General features: G+C 42.5%; 1 protein-coding gene across 6 annotated transcripts in view; it reads left to right on the forward strand.

Moving 5' to 3' along the window:
- The window catches only part of GK (glycerol kinase), a 445,878-nt gene that overhangs the window by 246,988 nt on the left and 177,282 nt on the right, over window positions 1-21,608 (forward strand). For all 6 annotated transcript variants that reach the window (XM_033948781.1, XM_033948778.1, XM_033948783.1 and 3 more), the window contains one exon: window positions 9,635-9,677. In XM_033948781.1, the coding sequence (XP_033804672.1) occupies window positions 9,635-9,677 (43 nt within the window). The remainder of the gene's footprint in view (window positions 1-9,634; window positions 9,678-21,608) is intronic.

The following is a 21,608-nucleotide window of genomic DNA, read 5'->3' on the forward strand; positions in this document are numbered from 1 at the left end:
GGAAAAGTGTGCCTTTTTGCAAATGATACCAAGATTTGTAACAGAGTAGACACCAAAGAGGGAGTGGAAAATATGAAAAAGGATCTGCAAAAGTTAGAGGAATGGTCTAATGCCTGGCAACTAAAATTCAATGCAGAGTAATGCATTTGGGAATTAATAATAGGAAGGAACCGTATATGCTGGGAGGAGAGAAGCTGATATGCACGGACGGGGAGAGGGACCTTGAGGTGATAGTGTCCGAAGATCTAAAGGCGAAAAAACAGTGTGACAAGGCAGTGGCTGCTGCCAGAAGGATGCTGGGCTGTATAAAGAGAGGCGTAGTCAGTAGAAGGAAGAAGGTGTTGATGCCCCTGTACAGGTCATTGGTGAGGCCCCACTTGGAGTATTGTGTTCAGTTTTGGAGATCGTACCTGGCGAAGGACGTAAGAAGACTTGAGGTGGTCCAGAGGAGGGCGACGAAAATGATAGGACGCTTGCGCCAGAAGACGTATGAGGAGAGACTGGAAGCCCTGAATATGTATACCCTAGAGGAAAGGAGAGACAGGGGAGATATGATTCAGACATTCAAATACTTAAAGGGTATTAACGTAGAACAAAATCTTTTTCAGAGAAAGGAAAATGGTAAAACCAGAGGACATAATTTGAGGTTGAGGGGTGGTAGATTAAAAGGCAATGTTAGGAAATTCTACTTTACGGAGAGGGTGGTGGATGCCTGGAATGCGCTCCCGAGAGAGGTGGTGGAGAGTAAAACTGTGACTGAGTTCAAAGAAGTGTGGGATGAACACAGAAGATTTAGAATCAGAAAATAATATTAAATATTGAACTAGGCCAGTTACTGGGCAGACTTGCACGGTCTGAGTCTGTGTATGGCCGTTCGGTGGAGGATGGGCAGGTGAGGGCTTCAATGGCTGGGAGGGTGTAGATGGGCTGGAGTAAGTCTTAACAGAGATTTTGGCAGTTGGAACCCAAGCACAGTACCGGGCAAAGCTTTGGATTCTTGCCCAGAAATAGCTAAGAAGAAAAATGTAAAAAAATTAAATTAAAAAAATTTTTAAATTGAATCCGGTTGGGCAGACTGTATGAACCATTCGGGTCTTTATCTGCCGTCATTTACTATGTTACTATAAAGGGAGCACGTCTCAAACAAATGGTAACGGAACCCACTAGGGCCCAGGCGATCCTCGAAATGGTACTCACCAACGGGGAAAGTGTCTCAGAGGCCTCAGTATGAGATACGCTTGCCTCCAGCGACCACAACATAATATGGTTCAACCGTAGGAAAGGCTTCCCTAGATCAAACACGAAAACAAAGGTACTCAATTTCCGGGGCACAGATTTCACACGCATGGGAGATTTCGTCCATCGGACGTTGCAGGACCAAGCGGAGACCGATGATGTAGAAGCTAAGTGGTTAACACTGAAATCAACCATACATGAAGCAACTAGCCGCTTCATAAAATCAGTAAATAAACGACAAAGAAACAATAAACCCCAATGGTTCACCGCGGAGATCTCGCACCTCATTAAGGAGAAGAAAAAAGCGTTTCTCTCCTACAAGCGCACGGAGAAAAGAGAGGCAAAGGTAGAATATAGGACCAGGTCTACAGCGGTCAAAATGGCAGTTAGGGAGGCAAAACTTCGAGTGGAAGAAATTCTGGCAAAAAACATTAAAAAGGGAGACAAATCCTTCTTCAGGTATATTAGTGACAGAAAAAGGAACACAAGCGGGATAGTACGCCTTAGAAGACCGCACGGAAGTTACGTGGAAGCAGATTCCAATAAAGCCGAACTACTGAATGAATACTTCTGCTCAGTCTTCACCTGTGAGGCACCGGGACACGGTCCGCAGTTGAAGGCAACACAAAGCACAGAAGACCCGTTTCAGAATTTTGAGTTCACACCAGGTGAAGTTTACAGTGAACTGGCAAGACTCAAGGTGAACAAAGCCATGGGACCAGACAATTTGCACCCAAGAGTGCTCAGAGAATTGAGCGATGTCCTGGCGAAACCATTGGCTGAGCTATTCAATCTCTCCCTAAGTAAGGGGAATGTTCTCCTGGACTGGTAATTAGCTAATGTCGTTCCTCTGCATAAAAAGGGTTGCAGGGCAGAGGCTACGAATTATAGACTGGTGAGTCTCACATCAATAGTGTGCAAACTCATGGAAACACTAATTAAAAGCAAATTGGACACGATCTTGAATGAAGGGAATCTTCGGGATCCCAGTCAGCATGGATTCACCAAGGGTAGGTCCTGCCAATCCAATCTCATCAGCTTCTTTGACTGGGTAACAAGAAAGTTGGACTTGGGAGAGTCGTTGGACGTCGTGTACCTGGACTTCAGTAAAGCTTTTGACAGTGTCCCACACCACAGGCTGCTAAGCAAGATGGAATCGATGGGGTTAGGAGAGACACTAACTGCATGGGTCAATGATTGGCTAAGTGGCAGACTTCAGAGGGTGGTGGTTAATGGTACCCTCTCTAAAACATCGGAGGTGACCAATGGAGTGCCGCAGGGCTCGGTCCTGGGTCCACTCCTTTTCAACATATTCATAGGGGATCTGACTCAAGGGCTTCAAGGTAAAATAACACTATTCGCCGATGACGCCAAACTATGTAATATAGTAAGTGAATGCAGTTTACAGAATTATATGACGCAGGACCTGCTTACATTGGAAAGTTGGTCCTCAACCTAGCAGCTAGGCTTCAATGCTAAGAAATGTAAGGTCATGCACCTCGGAAGCGGAAATCCATGCAGGACGTACTTCTTGAACGGAGAAACTTTAACTAGGACTTCAGCAGAACGAGATTTAGGAGTAATCATCAGTGCAGACATGAAAACTGCCAATCAAGTGGAGAAGGCTTCATCTAAGGCAAGGCAGATATTGGGTTGTATCAATAGAAGTTTCGTCAGCCGAAAGCCTGAAGTCATAATGCCGTTGTACAGGGCCATGGTGAGACCTCATCTGGAGTACTGTGTGCAATTCTGGAGGGCACATTACAGTAAAGATGTGCACAGAATTGAATCGGTTCAGCGGACGGCCACCAGGATGATCTCGGGGCTCAAGGGTCTCTCGTACGAAGAGAGACTGAACAAATTGCAGCTCTACACTCTCGAGGAACGTAGGGAGAGGGGAGACATGATCGAAACATTTAAGTACCTCACGGGACGTGTCGAAGTGGAAGATGATATTTTCTTTCTCAAGGGACCCTCGGCCACAAGAGGGCACCCGCTCAAACTCAGGGGCGGAAAATTTCATGGCGACACCAGAAAGTATTTCTTCACAGAGAGAGTGGTTGATCATTGGAACAAGCTTCTAGTGCAGGTGATCGAGGCAGACAGCGTGCCAGACTTTAAGAATAAATGGGATACCCATGTGGGATTCCTACGAGGGTCAAGATAAGGAAATTGGGTCATTAGGGCATAGACAGGGGGTGGGTAAGCAGAGTGGGCAGACTTGATGGGCTGTAGCCCTTTTCTGCCGTCATCTTCTATGTTTCTATGAAGGAAGCGGTGAGACCATTGGATAACAATTGAATAAAGGGAGTGCTAAAGGAGGACAAAGCAATCGTCGACAAACTGAACACATTTTTTTGCGTCTGTATTTACCAAAGAGGATATACACAGCATACCGGAACCCAGCATGGCTCTATGCTGGAAATGAAGACTGGAAACTGGCAGGGTTGACGGTCAGTCTAGTAGAGGTATGCAGGCAGATTGATAGGCTTAAGAGCGATAAATCCCTGGGACCGGATGTCATCCATGCAAGGGTCATGAAGGAACTGAAAGGGGCTACAGCTGAACTTCAACTAATAGCCAATCTGTTGATCAATCGGAAAGGATTCCGAAAGACTGGAAAATGGCGAATGTTATGCCGATCTTCAAGAAAGGTTCGAGGGGAGAACCGGGAAACTAAAGACCGGTGAGTCTGACTTCGGAACCGGGAAAGATGGTAGAGGCGCTGATAAAGGACCGCATCAAGATCTGATGAGGACCAGCCAGCACAGCTTCAGCAAAGGAAGATCTTGCATGACGAACTTGCTGCACTTCTTCGAGGAAGTAAACAAGCAGATAGACAAGGGTGACCTGGTTGACATTGTATATCTGGATTTTCAGAAGGTGTTTGAAAAGGTCCCACATGAATGAATACTTCAAAAAATTGCGACCACGGAATCGAGGGTGAAATACTCACGTGGATTAAAAACTGGTTGCCAGATAGGAAACAGAGAGTGGGGGTAAATGGACAGTACTCGGACTGGAAAAGCATCACGAGTGGAGTGCTGCAGGGTTTGATGCTTGAACCCGTGCTCTTCAACATATTTATAAACGACGTGGAAATTGGTACGACGGGCGAGTTGATTAAATTTGCAGACGATACAAAGTTATTCAGAGTAGTGAGGATGCAGAAAGATTGCAAAGACCTGCAATGTGACATAAACATGCTAAGTGTAAGATGATGCATGTCGGTAACAAAAATCTTATACACGAATACAAGATGTCCGGTGCAGTACTTGGAGAGACCCCCCCAGGAAAAAGACTTAGGAGTACTGGTTGACAAGCTAATGAAACCGTCTGCACAATGCGCGGCAGCGGCGAAAAGAGCGAACAAAATGCTAGGAATGATTAAGAGGAGATCACAAACAGATCAGAAAAGGTTATCATGCCGCTATTCTGGCCACGGTATGTCCCCACCTGGAATACTGCGTCCAGCACTGGTCGCCATACATGAAGAAGGACACGGTACTACTCGAGAGGGTCCAGAGAAGAGCGACTAAAATGGTTAAGGGACTGGAGGAGTTGCCGTACAGTGAGAGATTAGAGAAATTGGGCCTCTTATCCCTTGAAAAGAGGAGACTGAGAGGGGTCGTGATCGAAACATTCAAGATAATGAAGAGAATAGACTTAGTAGATAAAGACAGGTTGTTCACCCTCTCCAAGGTAGAGAGTACAAGAAGGCACTCTCTAAAGTTAAAAGGGGATAGATTCTGTACAAACGTAGGGAAGTTCTTCTTCACCCAGAGTGGTAGAAAACTGGAACGCTCTTCTGGAGGCTGTTATAGGGGAAAACACCCTCCAGGGATTCAAGACAAAGTTAGACGAGTTCCTGCTGAACCAGAACGTACACAGGTAAGGCTAGACTCAGGGCACTGGTCTTTAACCAGAGGGCCGCCATGTGAGCGGACTGCTGGGCACGATGGACCACTTGTCTGACCCAGCAGTGACATTTCTTATGTTCATCCAGTTCCTGACACAGCCTGTCACTTTGGGGCCCATCCTTAGGGAACTCGGTTTATTTATTTGACATCTATAACATAACAACATAGCATTTGTATCCCACAAAACCTTGCAGATCCATAAGGCTAACAATTAAAGAACAGCTGAACAGTATATCAGCGAACTACCAATGATCTAACATATTGATCTTTACAAAATATCTTTCATGCAACATTTCATAAGATCTTGCTGAATAAATAGGACTTTAATGATTTCCTTAAATTCATGTAAGATGCTGATGTGATAAGAAGATTGTGAAATATTGGATCCCAGAGCATTGATTGATAAGCAAGAAGTTGATTGCGCTGTCTTTTATAGTGGCAACCTCTTAAAGAGGTAGAGTCAAACATGGTTGAAATACGTGAGGAGCGTCTTGAGACAGGAAAAATAATTGGGGGCCATACCATGCAGGACTTGAAATATCTTCTTTTCCAACAGTACAGCAGTATATTAAAAGAACTGCTTTTATGAAGCGATCCCCTTTCCTGGTGTTTTATTCCGTCCCTCCCTCTTCCCCTAATTAATTTATTTTAATGATGTAATTATTAACTTTCCTCCCTCTTTACCCTCAGCTCATGTTCGTATTTGTAATTTGTCTATTTAATGTTCACATTTGTTTTCCTCCTACCCCTTTCTAAAATTTATTTTAAAATTATTTTTAGCTGTGTAAACCATCCAGGTGCATGTCAATGGTCGGTATATCAAAATTTAATTGAACTTGAAACTTGAAAGCATAAACAGCCTTGTTTGAAAAACACTGTCAAAGGCTTTGCTAAAATCTAATTACATCATATCTAGCACACTCCCTCTATCCAATTCTCTGGTCACCCAGTCAAAGAAATTGATCAGATTTGTCTGACAAGACCTACCTCTAGTGAATCCATGTTGCCTCCAGTCCTGTAATCCACTAGATTCCAGAAATTTCACCATTTTCTGTTACAAAAATGTTTCCATTAATTTTCTTACCACTGAAGTCAGACTTACTGGCCTGTAATTCCCTACTTCTTCCTTACTTCCACTTTTGTGGAGAGGGACTACATCTGCCTTTCGCCAGTCCTCCGGTACCACTCCTGACTAGAGACTCATTGAAAAGGTCAGTCAGCGGAGCATTCAAGAATGTCCCTAAGTTCCTTCAGCACCCTAGGATTTATACCATCTGGCCCCATTGCTTTGTCTACCTTTAATTTTGCTAGCTCCTCATGAACACAACCCTCTGAAAATTGAACAGGATCTACCATTCCTCCATCCCTATTTGCGTTTGTCTTCTGCAGTCCTGCTCCTGGCACTTCAGCTGTGAATACAGAACAGAAATATTTGTTAAGCAATTTAGTCTTTTCTTTATCAGCTTCTACATATTTCTCCCTTCACTTTTGAGTCTCAATGCCACTTTTGTACTTCTTCCTATCACTGATATATCTAAAAAAAAGTCTTGTCTCCCTATTTTACCATGTCAGCTATTTTTTCTTCCATTTGTATCTTTGCTTTCCTGACTACTCGACCAGCCTCTTTTAACTTTCCAGATATGTTTGCCCATCTTCCTCTTTCTGTGATCTTTTGTAGTTTATGAAAGCTAACCTCTTATTCCTTACCTTCTCAGCTTCTACTTTTGAGAACCAAAGTGGCCTTCTTTTCATTTTCCTTTTACTTACTTGCCTCACAAAAAGGTTTGTCGCCCTTATAATAACTTCTTTCACTTTTGGCCACTGCATTTCTACTCCTTCTGGATGTTCTTATCCAGACAACAATCCCTACATGGGGAGCAGTCCCTGAGCCTTCCAGAAGTGTCAATTTAGGCTGACTAGTTGAGTGCCCTGTAAAAGGGTTGCCCTCCCAACTATAGACTTCTGACAGGAGAGCTGTTTGTGTCTTCTCCCACGCAGAGCTGGCCCAGTAAAACTGCGGACATCTGAAGCACCGAGAAATCTCAAATTCAAGATAAACCCAAAAATAACAAACCAGAATTGGAGCAGATCAGTCACCTAATTTGAAACAGAAACTAGTAAGAAACAAATTCCCTAAACAAACCCAAAAATAGAATGGTACACATGCTTTTAGTTTGGCAAGCTACAAAGTGTGTGAGCACATCTCAGAGGATCCCATGGTCACTCATATGGGAAAAACATTGAACATAAGGGGATCCTTCACATGTTCATCTTACAATGTGGTATATATCATTCAATGCAAACTTGCAAAGAAGGGTGCTACATTGGTGAAACAGGCAAGATGCTAAAGACTAGGATCAATTTACACAGATAACACTATGGAAACACTAATCAAACACAAGTTAGATACGATCCTGAACAAGGAGAATCTGCGAGATCCCCATCAACATGGTTTTACAAACGGAAGGTCTTGCCAATCCAATCTAATCAGCTTCTTTGACTGGGTAACAAGAAAGCTGGATACGGGGGAGTCCCTGGACGTCGTGTACTTGGATTTCAGTAAAGCTTTTGATAGCGTCTCACACCGCAGGGTATTGAGCAAGATGAGTTCGATGGGATGAAACATTAACTGCATGGGTTAAAGACTGGCTTAGAGGTAGACTTCAGAGGGTGGTGGTGAACGGTACCCTCTCCGAAACGTCGGAGGTGATCAGTGGAGTGCCGCAGGGCTCGGTCTTGGGCCCAATCCTGTTTAACATCTTCGGAAGCGACCTGACTCAGGGGCTTCGAGGTAAAATTACATTATTCGCTGATGACGCCAAACTATGCAACATAGTGGGCAATAGCACAGTCCAAGACAGTATGATGCAGGACTTAATCTTACTGGAACATTGGTCCACGACTTGGCAACTAAGTTTCAATGCCAAAAAGTGTAAGGTCATGCACCTAGGCAGCAGAAATCCATGCAGATCTTACACCCTAAATGGTGAGACCTTAGCAAGGACTACAGCAGAACAAGACTTGGGGGTAATCATTAGTGAAGACATGAAAATGGCTAATCAAGTGGAGAAAGCTTCATCCAAGGCTAGACAAATGATGGGTTGTATCCGTAGAAGTTTCGTCAGCCGAAAGCTGGAAGTCATAATGCCATTGTACAGATCCATGGTGAGACCTCATCTGGAATATTGTGTTCAATTCTGGAGGCCACATTACCAAAAAGATGTGCTAAGAGTTGAGTCGGTTCAGCGAATGGCCACCAGGATGGTCTCAGGACTCAAGGATCTCCCGTATGAGGAACGGCTGGGTAAGTTGCAGCTATACTCACTCGAGGAGCGCAGAGAGAGGGGAGACATGATTGAGACGTTCAAATATGTCACGCTTCTGGCCTCTTCCACTTCAGGTTATTGAGGCCAGAAGCGTGCCAGACTTTAAGGCCAAATGGGACAAACATGTGGGATCTATCTGCAAAGATAGATAGGGGGGGTCATTGGAGTGGGCAGACTTGATGGGCCGTGGCCCTTATCTGCCGTCTATTTCTATGTTTCTATGAGGTGGAAGAAGATATCTTTTTTCTTAAAGGACTCACGGCAACAAGAGGGCATCCGTTGAAAATCAGGGGTGGGAAACTTCATGGTGACACCAGGAAGTATTTCTTCACCGAAAGGGTGGTTGATCATTGGAATGATCTTCCACTGCAGGTAATCGAGGCCAGCAGCGTGCCAGATTTTAAGAAAAAATGGAATAAGCATGTGGGATTTCTTCATGGAAGAAATTAGGGGGGTGGGTCATTAGAGTGGGCAGACTTGGTGGGCCGTGGCCCTTTTCTGCCGTCATTTTCTATGTTTCTATTAAAATTTACAGGCCCAGCCAGGATGTCACCTTTGTCAGACAGCACTTTGGAAAAACTGACCACTACCCTAATGATTTTATAATGAGAATACTAAAAGGAAAGTTTAAAACAATCCAAGAACATAAGACTTTTGAAATCAAAATGATAAATTATTTTGATACCCATCAGACAGGACTCAACAAAGATCTTGGCTTTCTTTCCCACTACAAAGAAATTCAAACTGCTTTCTCACCTCTGTCTCCAACTACCACTGAAATGCTTTCATGATTGCCTTATTTATACTGATTTTGTCAACATTGCTTATTTCTAATCTGAGGAAAAAGGGGTTACCTTTGAAAGCTAATCATAAACGACATTGTTGGTCCAATAAAAAAAGGTATTAATTTTTTGTTCCTTTGTTTTATTTCTACATATCACTTTTAATCACTAAGAGCTTGTTTTACTAAGCCGTAATAGCTATTCTCCTGTGGCAAATGCACAGAAGTGCATTCAGTTTCTATGAACTTCAGTGCATTTGCTACAGGAGAATCGCTACCACGGCTTTGTAAAGGGCCCTATGTCTTGTTAATGAGACCTACTAAATCAATTTTCATAAAATAAAATGTATTCTAATCTCTCTTTATTGCAGGTATGGAACGGGCTGTTTCTTGCTGTGTAATACAGGACAGAAGGTTTGTTACTGAAATGAAATATTGAAATCTGTTGAGCCGGTAGCACGTTGAATATTAAAGTTCTGTATGTGTGTGTGTTGGGGCTGTGTATCTATCTATCTATATCTATATATCTAATCTAATCCCAGTATTTCTGAATCGCACTATGCCTAAATAGGTCCAAGGCGACTTACAATATAAGGAATTGCAGATGTATATGCTACATTATAGTAGTTTGAGGAAGATTGAGTTATGAACAGAGTAACAGGGAAAGGGGGAATAGAGGTTCCATAATTGTACTGGTATAAAACCTGGGTTTAGTATTGGATTTAGTGATATTAGGTATTTGAGTTGTTGTCTATAGTATGTATGCTTTCAAAGAAGAGTTTTTAATTTTTTTCAGAATCTGTTGTAGAATGTTTCTATCTTAATGTCAATCGGGAGGTTGTTCCATGTCTTGGTGTCAAGATAAGTGAAGAGCGATGGGAGATGGAAGGAGTAATTAAAGTGACTAGTTTTCTGGTTGATATTGACCAGGAATTGACAAATAAGTTTGAGTGGCTCTGTGGTTTTTGCATATAGAATTTGGAACATTATACATGATAGTTTGAAGGTAATATGAGTTTTTGACAGGAAGCCAGTTTAAGTTCTTTTTTAGCTTGAATATCAATCTGATTGCTGTGTTTTGTATCATCTGTAAGTTCAGGAGAATAGAGTTTCGACCCACCTAGTGGGAGTTGCAGTAATCCAGCTGGGTCAGTATAAGCATTTGTGTTAGTACAGCAAAGTGGAGCTCTTGAAAAAAGGGTCAGATAAGTTTTAGTATTCTCATATTGTAGAAGGTTTTCTTAAGTTTGATACTTGTGATTCATGTGATAGAGTGGAGTTGAATGTAATTCCAAGGACCTTAGAAGTCTTGTTGATACTCTAACCTCAGGATCTATACTGAATAACAATAGAAGGAACCATGTATACATCGTTATGAAACTGTAGAACTTTAGTTTTTTCTGCATTTAGTTTGAGTTGGTTAGATGCGGCTCAAGTCTGTATTTTGTCTATTCCATTTGATATTATCAGCGTTGTATCATTAGTCATGATTAATTGGGATGAGTAAAAGAATATCATCTTCATATGAGAATATGCATTCATTGTTGTCAAATTTGATATAGCCTAGTGGGCTCATGAAAAGGTTAGAGGATCAGGGATAATGGTGAGCCTTGCAGTACGCCACAGAACGCATGCCAGTTTTTTGAAAACACTTGTTTTTGTAAACAAGATATTGTCTGTTTTGTAGGAAGTCTTTGAACCAGTAGTGGCATTTCTTATGTTCTAATGTTCAGTTCTGGATGGTCCTACGATGATTATTTCACTGAGTTTGGATAGTAATAATTGGTGGTCACCAACTTGAAGGCAGCAGATATATCATTGTAGGAGGATCGCCTGGCAGCCAACACTCAAGGTTTGCTTGATTTTGGTCATTAAGGTCAATAAAAGGACCTCTGTACTATAAATTGAATGGAATCCAAATTGAGTAGGATGAAAGCAAGAATGTTTTTCAATATAGGCGGAGAGTTGTTTGCTGATGTGTGTTTCTAGAAGTTTGGTTAGTATTTGGATTCCAGCTATGGGTCTGTAATTTGAGGGGCTTGAAAGGTCAGTGTTCTGGGCTTTGGGGATCGGCGTGAGGACAATTTGCCTCATTTGTGATAGTAGTTGGCCATGATGAAGAAGATTGTTTGTTTGAGTTTTGTTAGCCATTCTATGATGTGGTCAGGGGCTTCAGCAAATACATGATTGGGGCATAGGTCCGATCTGTGCATTGGGTTGGGAGTCAATATGTGATTGACCTAAAACCGGGGGTGAGGTAGTATGTATTAGGCAGAATAACTTTTTGATGTCAAAAGTTAATGCGCTCAATTTCAAGAGTGTAGTGGGGTTTTTGGCCTCAACCATATGGAATTTGTATTTGTTGATAGCTAATCTCCATGCTAATTTGTGTTCTAGGAGATTGCTCTTTTGCCATTGTCTTTCAAGTCTTCTACAAGACTATTTGTTTCTTTGCTTTGTTTCTTTGTTTTTGTGAACCAAGGTGAGGCTTGGTTGATTTTTGTTTTTGCGACATAATCAAGTTTCAAGTTTAATTAAATTTTAATATACCGATCATGGACGTGCACCTGGCTGGTTTACAAAGCTAAAAAAGGTTAAAATAAATGGTTTCAAGGGAGTTGAAGGTTTGTTCTAATGTGTTGTTCCAGCTATTGAGTGAAGCTGTGAAGCTGTTTATAGCGGTATCTAGCATTTTGGAGGCCTTCTTCCATAATTGGCTGGTGATAATCTTACCTCTTGTTACAGGTTTCCCAGTGGTGGTCTTGATGGTAGCTTTTTTTTTTTTTTTAATCTTATGGATGTTGAGGCTGAAGGATAATAAGTAATGGTGTGACCACAGGACTGTTTCTGTTATAAGCATTGGGGGGGGGGGTTGATAATATGAAGTCCAGTATGTGACCTTTGTTATGTGTGGGTCCTGTTGACTTCAGGTCTAGCCTGCTGTCCACTAAGAACCTGTGGAAGAGGAACAAGATGGCGTCTTGGTAGCAGGACGCGGTGACTGCAGCTCCTGCTTGATATTGAATTTTTTCATAGCTCTTTTGCGCTTAAAACCATGCCTAAAAGAAAAGGTAGAGTGGCGGTAGCCCGACCGCCAGAGCCTACCTTAATGTGACAGGGAAGGATCACCAGCTTCTTTTTGTCTTCGCCTTGGGCATTCCTGCTGAGCCGGACGTGAGGGAAGCATCAGTGCTAGGGAGCGAAATCTCACTCAGCCCCACGGAACCAGCGCCTCCTTCGCAGCCGGATGAAAGGGGAATGCTGGCTGCAACACAAACAGCAGAAGTAATGCTGAATACGGAGCTATCGGGCTTGCTGGCTCCCCAGGACTCCACGGCATAACGAAAGAGGCTACAGGAATTTCAGCAGAGCGAAGGGGAATTGCCATCTCTTCAACCCCTCGAGAGACCTGCTTAAATTACTTTGGAATCTATTTGGACTGCATTGGATGCCCTTTCTTAAGGTATGTCTGGGAATCTTACCACTTGTCCAAAATCAAACAGTCAAAATGCAAAAGTTTGAAGAGGATTTGAAAGTTCAAGGGGAGAAAATTAAAATTTTAGAACAATCAGTGCAAGGAACTCAGTCATCTTGTACATCAATCATCCAGGACAAATTGGTGCTTTTGAGGAAAATGGAAAATATGGAGAACTATACTAAACAGTTGAATTTAAGAATTTTGAATTTCCCAAAACATTTACAATGTCCCCAAAAGAACTGTTTTATAAATTTTTGAAAGAAGTCTTTAAATAACCTGAAGATGGGCTTCCATCTCTACACAAAATATATTTTATACCTGTTTCAGTTAAAAAAAACCTTCTTCTTCAGAAGTTGATCAACCTAATGCTGATTTGTTAAGTCCTATAGACTTATCTAGAATTTTGGAGACTTCAGAAGAAGTTGTAGCTCGAACAACACTTCTAGTGACATTCGTATTTGTACAAGATAAGGAAGTGCTTCTTTGCCTCTTTTTTAGGCTTAAAGAAGTCTCCTATATGGATGGCAAGATTTCTATATTTTCAGATGTCTCTAGAATGACACAAACAAGAAGGAAAAGATTCCTAGAATTAAAAGAAAATGTTAAAACATTGGGGGCAAAATTTCAATTGCGTTATTCTTGTAAATGTGTGATTTACTTGGATCAGAATACCTATGTTTTTTTTTTTGAACCCTCCCAATTGCAGTTTTTTGGAAGGGAAAGGAGTGACAATGTAGAGTTCCAGATGATCCCAATTTACTGGTCCGAATTAAAAATGTAGATGAGCTACTATATTGACTTCTGTTAAATTTTCAAATCCTTTGATATTCCATTCCCAATAGCATGTGAATTGTTTCTTCTTCTAATGTGGACTATTCAAAAGTTTTTATATACTTAAAAATTTGAAATGAGTATCTTTTTCCTTTAAGTATTATAAATTGGAGAGATATGGGGATATTCTGACGCTGGGACCAGGAAGGACTCCGTGTGCTGGGTCAGTTGGTCTTTGGACGAGAATTGGTCTCTTTGAAACTTTAAGAGATACTTATGACCTCCCAGCAACGGACTTCTTTGCTTATACTCAGCTTCGTGATTTTTTGAGAAAAAAAGGTGCTTCCTGAGTGGGAGGGGGCGGATTCTGCCTTTCTTCGGGTGTTTCGATTGGGCTCTGGGGTGGGTCTCATTTCTCGCTTATATAAAGCTCTCCTATATACTCACCCCCAGGTTAGATCTTATGAGCACAAATGGGAAGTGCTGTTGGGAAGGACCTTGGATTTCCATCAGTGGGAACAGCTTTATGGTGCATTACTTCGAGTCTCCTTGGCCACACCATTGATTGAACAGGGATGTAAAATGCTATTTCAGTAGTATTACACACCTTAGAAATTGTACAGTATTTACACTCATGGTGATGGCCACTGTTGGTGTAATTGGGGTGGGGGGGTTGGGGTCTTTTAGGCATATGTGGTGGGACTGCCCCCGGATTGTACCATTTTGGGAGATGGTTCGACAGTTGGTGTCTAATGTTTTATAATTACCTGTATTATTCCACATGGAGGTGTTTTTACTTAATCAACCTGCGATAGGCCTAGATCGTGAACAAGCCCAATTTGTGGCCCTGGTTGCTACGGCAGCCAGGCTTTATGTGGCCACTATTTGGAAACAAGCTACTTTGCCCACATGTTCTGATCTTTGCTTAAAGTAGATCAAATTTATTTGATGTCTAAATTGACTGCTTTAAAAAATGATACCTGTGGTTCTTTTCGTCGTATTTGACATCTTTATGGTTATTGGAGAGTTTTTTTTATAATTGTTGTTTACTTGCTTACCATACTCTTGGACTATTAACATTGTTTTCTTGTGCTGTGCATCACTCGGTTGGGAGTGGGGGTTTTGCTTTGTTGGGGATTGTTCTTTTGCTGTTGGCATTCTGCCAGTGTATTGTTTTTGCTTTGATGAATAACAATAAAAACATTAAAAAAAAAAAGTTTTGTAAATTGGGAAAACTTTTGTTTGTTCAATGAGTTTATATTGTTGAAATTATGATAAATGATTAAATAAATAAATAAAAAAGAGAACCTGTGGAAGTTGGTGGCGATTGTGTTGTCCTGAGACTCAAGTGGTATGTTTGTCTCCTAGTACTATAAGTCTGGTATATTAACAGGTTAAATTTGAGATGTTCTTATGCTCTTGGCTTTTGCCACTTTTTCCTTTATATCTTTTTTTTCTTGTACTTCAGTCAAAAAAAGTTCTTTTTCCGTTTTCTTTTTGCAGTTGGGCCTTTGACCTTCTGTTTTTTGTACCTCGACGGGCTTTTTTTTTTTTTCTCAAATGCTTTTGGCCTGAGACATATGTTGCTTTGCAAGCTCTTATTTACAAACTGAGAGTATTCCTTTTGGTTTTTATTAGCATATTGGCACCATCTGGATTTTATCAATACATCCTTGAGGAAGGCTTCTTAAGCTGAAACACAGACTGTGTTGGGGTCCAGTACACAAAGGATTAAAAACTCTCCATAAAGCTTGCTTTACGTTTTAGCTATTTGTGTATATGCTTTTACGATTTATATGTTCTCAATAAATTGATTGTCCTTGAGGTTGATGTGTGATATCCCTTTCCCACTTTTGTTGTTTTGTATTGCCTTACATGGGGGTCGTGCCTTCTTTTTTTTTTTTGTGGGATACATTTTTTTTTTTCTCTCACCAGTAGTTTAACCTTTCCACTAAGATTTTTCCTGCCATATTGAAACCTTCAAGTGGTTTTAAGAAGTGCTGTCGGTGTCAGCACCCTATCTCTATCACTGACCCGCATAGTTGGTGTTTGCAGTGTTTAGGCCTTGAACATTGGGTAGACACCTGTACACATTGTTCCACACTGCAGAAATGCTTGTTGAAGGCTTGCTGCATCCAACAAGAGAAAATCTTCGGCTTGGCTATGGACTCTGCGGGTCGTTCCGAGCCTTTGTTACCGGTAGCACCGACATTGGATGTTATTCCACTTCCAGGAAGCCTGCTAAGCCATCCTCTACCCAGCAAGCGTCGCGGGCCTTTACGGTATTGAGTCCCTCAATGCAGGCCAAGCGTCAATGACAATGTTTTCCTTTGGTGCAGGCTGTCGCTTCTTCAGGGTGTGAATCCTCTTCGAGATTGCCCATCCTTCAATACCCTGCTGCACCAATGGGTACCAGCTATTGACTAAAGGGTACCAGTGCAAATCTTCAAGGAACAACTCAATGAGTTTTTCTGCAGGGAGCTCGATGACATGTTCAAATTGCACTCAACACCAGTGCTTACATTGACTTGCTCAGTACCAGCCCAGCCTAAGCATAGCATTTTGAGGCTGCATGGTACCAATTCCAGATCTACACAGACACGCAGCTCTGCTGCCTGTCGACACTCTTCCGGTAGACATCAACATTCTCCATCAAGGCATTGATTCTCCTTGACGCACCGACGCTCTTCATCAAAGCATTGTCTTTTTCAGTCACGTCGATCCTATACTTCCAGTTATAAAAGATCTTTGTGTTGTTCCTCATCCTCCACGGATCAGTACCGAAGACATTGAGGCAGTTCTTCTCTCCATTCTCATCGGTCACCTGGGGCTTATGGCTCTGATCTCTCTCAAGGCCACACTGACTCTGAATGTGAGCCTACTTTGTCTGCTCCTGAATCATATGGAATTCCTTCAGATCCGTCTCTTCTTCCTTCTAGAAGGTCTCCAGCGGGAAACCTTGCTTGTTTAAAAGATCCCCTTTCCTTTGGCTCTGCCATTTCGTTCTTCAGAGAGCAACTGAGGATCCCCTCAGGCATTCCGCCCCACCGACACTCCAGCCGCTGAGCCAGTTGAAAGGCTCAGCAGGAAACCCTGCTTGTTTAAAAGTTGCCCTTTCCTTGGCTCTGCCATTTTGTTCTTCCTGGAGCAACTGAGGATCCTCTCGGGCATGGGAGAGCACTCCACCCCTCACCGACGCTCCAGCCACTGAGCCAGTTAAAAAGCTCAGCGCCTTACGATGCACAGTCATTCGGCGCACCATCTAAGGCGCAAGTCCCAATCACTTACCACCAACAAACAGACGGATTGTACCATTGTAACCTTTCGCTGATTGTCCAGCCCTTCTTCACTGTAAACCGCCTTGAACTACTATGGCTTTGGTGGTATATAAGAAATAAATTATTATTATTAAAGAAAGATCAACGTTCTAACCCTCAGGAAATCACCTACAACCACTAACTTCCTACCTCCTATCTTTCACAATGAAAGCTTTGCCACAAACACAAACTATCCTACTGATCATCTTGCTCCTAACCAACTGGAAGGTTTCAGCAAACAACATCTCCCCAATACCAATTATTTCAACTACAAATAGAATTCACCACCCATCCGGGAGAACCATTACAGACAGAAACATAGACTCCCAGACCTGCATACACCACATCATCACACCAACATGGAGGAGAAGACCAACAAACCCTTCCAGGACTAAACCACACCCCCAACCAAGAGCACTTATCTTCCCAAAAGCAACAAATAGGGCGCAAACAGAATACACCACACTAACATGTGCCTACATAAACATCAGAGCTCTAGGTCCAAAGACTGGATAAAAACCGAAAATCTAGGCTGCCTCTTCCTCATTGAAACCTGGCTAACCTCAGACTTGGACCCCAGGATAATGGAAGTTGCCCGAAGGGATACAAGATAACACTGGTCTGCAGGGAAAGAAAAAGAGGAGGAGGTCTAGCCATCTTAGTCAGAAACTCCCTAAACTTAAACATACTAGACAAAATGTCCACCCCATACATGGATCTACTAGCCTGCCAACTTTCATGCACCACACTAAAAGGATCCATAACCATAATCCATAATTGGAACACAGCAAGACCAGAATTTGAAGATTTTATATACCGAAACTCACTAACGGCGACTTACAACCTAATCCTAGGAGATCTAAACCTCCATCTCGAAGACCATACCTCTAAGCAATTAGAAAATCTACTATCTTACCTCGAAGCTTTAACCTACAAGATCTTAGGCTCACAAACCACACACGAGAAAGGTCACCAACTAGACATTGCAGCCTTCATGACCCAACACCCCATTCTACCAGAGATTCAAACCTCAAATGGAAAATGGTCCAGATCCATCTGTTCAGACCATTACACATACACCTTCAATATCAACTGGGCCAAAGGCAAAACCAAACCAAAATCCCAAAGCTTAACCTACAAATCACGTATATACATTGACCCCTCCAAATTCTGGAATAAAACAGATGCTACAATCCAAGAATGTAACAACTATCCTAGACAAGCTAGCCCCAATACAAACAAAAACCAGAATCAGCAGACGATCAGGCAAATAGTTCGACAACGAACTACTCATACTCAAAAGACAATGCAGACGACTCGAAAGAAAATGGAGAAAAAGTAACCAAGAACACACAAGAGCAGCATGGAAAAAACTAAACCAACAATACAAACTAAAACTAACAGAAAAAAGAAAGACATACTACACAAACCAAATAGGCATAGAAGCCCAAGACACAAAAAATCTATTCCAATTAGTAAAAGAACTCACAGACACCAAACCCTACCTAGCCAAAAACGACAACCCTCCCCCTTCAGCCACCCTTTTAGCTGAATACTTTTAAAACAAAATTACAACTGCCAGGACAAACTTTGCAGGAACCCCAGCCCACCTAGAAGAAATCATAATGCCCCCCACAGAAAAAGAATCAGCAGCAGCAGATAGAACCTGGTCCCATTTCTCCACAATACAATGGTCCGACCTTAACAAACTCTATAAAAAATACAGCCACGCAGCTTGCGACCTCAACTAATTCCCTCCATACCTATTAAAAACCTCCAGCCTAAAATTCCGCACTCTCCTCATGCAATGGATCCAAACCATGCTCACAGATGGCCTTTTCCCACAAGACCTCTCCGAAATCATCATCATCCCGATCTTAAAAGACCCAAAAGGAGCAACAGATCAACCATCCAACAACAGACCCATAGCCTCAATTCCACTATATGTCAAGCTAATGGAAGGCCTCGTAGCTAAACTCCTCATCAACTATCTAGAAAACCACAATTTGCTCCACCCTACACAGTCTGGATTCAGAACCAACTTCAGCACTGAGACACTACTAGGATCCCTTCTGGACACAGCTAGACAACACCTCACCACATTTAAAAAAATGCTGATTATTCAACTAGATCTCACTGCAGCATTTCACCTAGTAGACCACGACATCCTGCTACAAATACTAGATGCAATAGGAATCACAGGCAAAACATAAGAACATAAGAATTGCCGCTGCTGAGTCAGACCAGTGGTCCATCCTGCCCAGTAGTCCGCTCACGCAGTGGCCCTCAGGTCAAAGACTAGTGCTCTAAATGAGTCCAGCCTCACCTGCATACATTCCAGTTTAGCAGGAACTTGTCCAACTTTGTTTTGAAACCCTGAAGTGTGTTTTCCCCTATAACAGATTCCGGAAGAGCGTTCCAGTTTTCCACCACTCTCTGGGTGAAGAAGAATTTTACATTACATTAGAGATTTCTATTCCGCCATTACCTTGCGGTTCAAGGCGGATTACAAAAGATTTATGAAAGGGGGGTTACAATGGAAGAACATTTGTCATTACTAACGTTGAAAAAAGTAGATCATTTGTCATTTCAAGCGTTGTAAGGAGTAGAACATTTGTCAGTATTTGAAAGGTAAAAAGTGGAGAGGAGTAGGACGAAATTTAGGAAGACGGAAACTAAGGAAGATCATTTGTTGTTGTGTTTTGGGTTTTTTGGGGGTTTTTTTTTAAATCAGGTTGTACAATGGAAGAAACATTTGTCCTTTCTAGAGTTGTTGAGAGTAGATCTTTTGTCATTTCAAAAGTTGTAAAGAGTGGAACATGTCAGGATTGTTTCAGGAATTTTTTGAAGAATATGGTTTTAATTCTTTTCTGAATATCTTGTAGTCTGGGGTGGTTGTCAATAGGTTAGAATTCTGGTTATCTAGTTTTGCGGCTTGAGTGGCTAAGAGGCCATCATGTAGTTTCCGTTTTACTTCTTTGATCGAGGGGGGTATGAACTTGAGGTGCCTCAAAGTCATCGAGCCCTTCTCGAAGCCATGCTCTGGCAGATTAATTGTCCTTTTCTTCCTTCCTTCGTCCAAATTAATATCCAGGACCGAGCCCTGCGGCACTCCACTGATTACCTCCGTCATTTCGGACGGGGTGCCATTCACCACTACCCTCTGGAGCCTACCTCCAAGCCAGTTCCCAACCCATTTCGTCAGTGTGTCGCCCAAACCCATAGAACTCCTGGAAGAGAAGGTAAGACCATGGACAAGTTTGGCCATCGCCTTTATCAGAATTCCATGATGGCTTCCAGAGTCCTCAACTATAATTTTATCTTCACAACTTATTTTAAGCTCCTGATTGATATTGTTCCAGGTTTTACAAAAAACCTTGATCAACATAGAAATTTGGAGTTCCAACAAGTCACTGCTACCTTGGCGCAACTCAGGTTACATCTTCTCCAGTCATCTTATGATGCCTTTGAACTTTCTTCCAGGGTCAATGCTTTCTCAGTAGCAATGCGACGCCTGGCCTGGCTTCGCACCATTGATATGGATCCCAATCTTCAGGACCATCTGGCTAATATTCCTTGTGAGGGCAATAACCTCTTTGATGAATCCATAGAGGCTGCCACCAAGAAATTGTCTGAGCATGAAAAATCTTTTCCTTCAATTGTCAGACCAAAACCCAAGCCAGCTCCTGCAAAACCTTCTCGACCTCTTCCATCCTTCCAGAAGCGTTAACCTCCAAGGGCGGCTCCCTACACTCTAGCACCTCCCAAGAAACAACAGCAGCAGAAGCAACAGAAACCTCAGCCTTCTGCTGCACCTAAGGCTGTACAGCCTTTTTGATTGTCTCAAACAGAGCATAACCTCCATCTTTCTGCCTCTGTCCTCCCTTCCCCCCCATAGGAGATCATCTCCATCATTTTTACCATCAATGGGAGACCATTACATCCAACCTCTGGGTGCTGTCAATCATGAGAGAAGGATACTCTCTTCATTTCACTCACATTCCACCAGAGCTTCCTCCAAGAGAGTATTCTTCCAATCCATCCCAGACCGCCCTTCTTCAGAAAGCTCAAGCTCTGCTTCATCTTTGTGCCATCGAGAAAGTTACTCTGGAACAGCAGAGCAGGTGGTTTTACTCCCGTTACTTCTAGTTCTGAAGAAGACAGGTGATCTGCGACCCATTCTGGATCTCAGGGCTCTCAAGAAATTTTTGGTCAAAGAAAATTTTTGCATGCTGTCCCTGGCATCCCTCTACCCCCTTCTAGATCAGAACGATTGGTTATGTACTTTAGATCTCAAGGAGGCTTACACTCATATTCCCATTCTTTCGGCCTCCCGTCAGTACCTCAGATTTTGGGTGGGGGATCTGCATTTTCAATACAGAGTGCTACCCTTCGGCCTGGCATCATCTCCCAGAGTGTTCACCAAGTGCCTAGAGGAACCATGGTCTTCAGGTGTTTCCCTACCTAGACGACTGGCTCATCAAAGATTCAACATTTCAGGGGATTATTGTAAAAACCCAACGGACTACATGGTTCCTACAAAGCTTTGGAATCCAAATCAACTTTCCCAAATCCCACCTTCAGCCCTCTCAGAATCTACAGTTCATCGGAGCTGTTCTAGACACTATCCAGCTCAGAGCATTCCTCCCTCAACAATGTCTAGATGCTCTTCTTCAGCTCTGTCACAAAGTGTCTTCCCGCTCTTCATTCTCAGCGAGACACATGATGGTACTACTAGATCACAGGGCCTCGACAGTTCACGTGATTCTTTTTGCAAGA

The sequence above is a fragment of the Geotrypetes seraphini genome, chromosome 6, assembly GCF_902459505.1.
Source record: "Geotrypetes seraphini chromosome 6, aGeoSer1.1, whole genome shotgun sequence".
Lineage (NCBI taxonomy): Eukaryota > Metazoa > Chordata > Amphibia > Gymnophiona > Dermophiidae > Geotrypetes > Geotrypetes seraphini.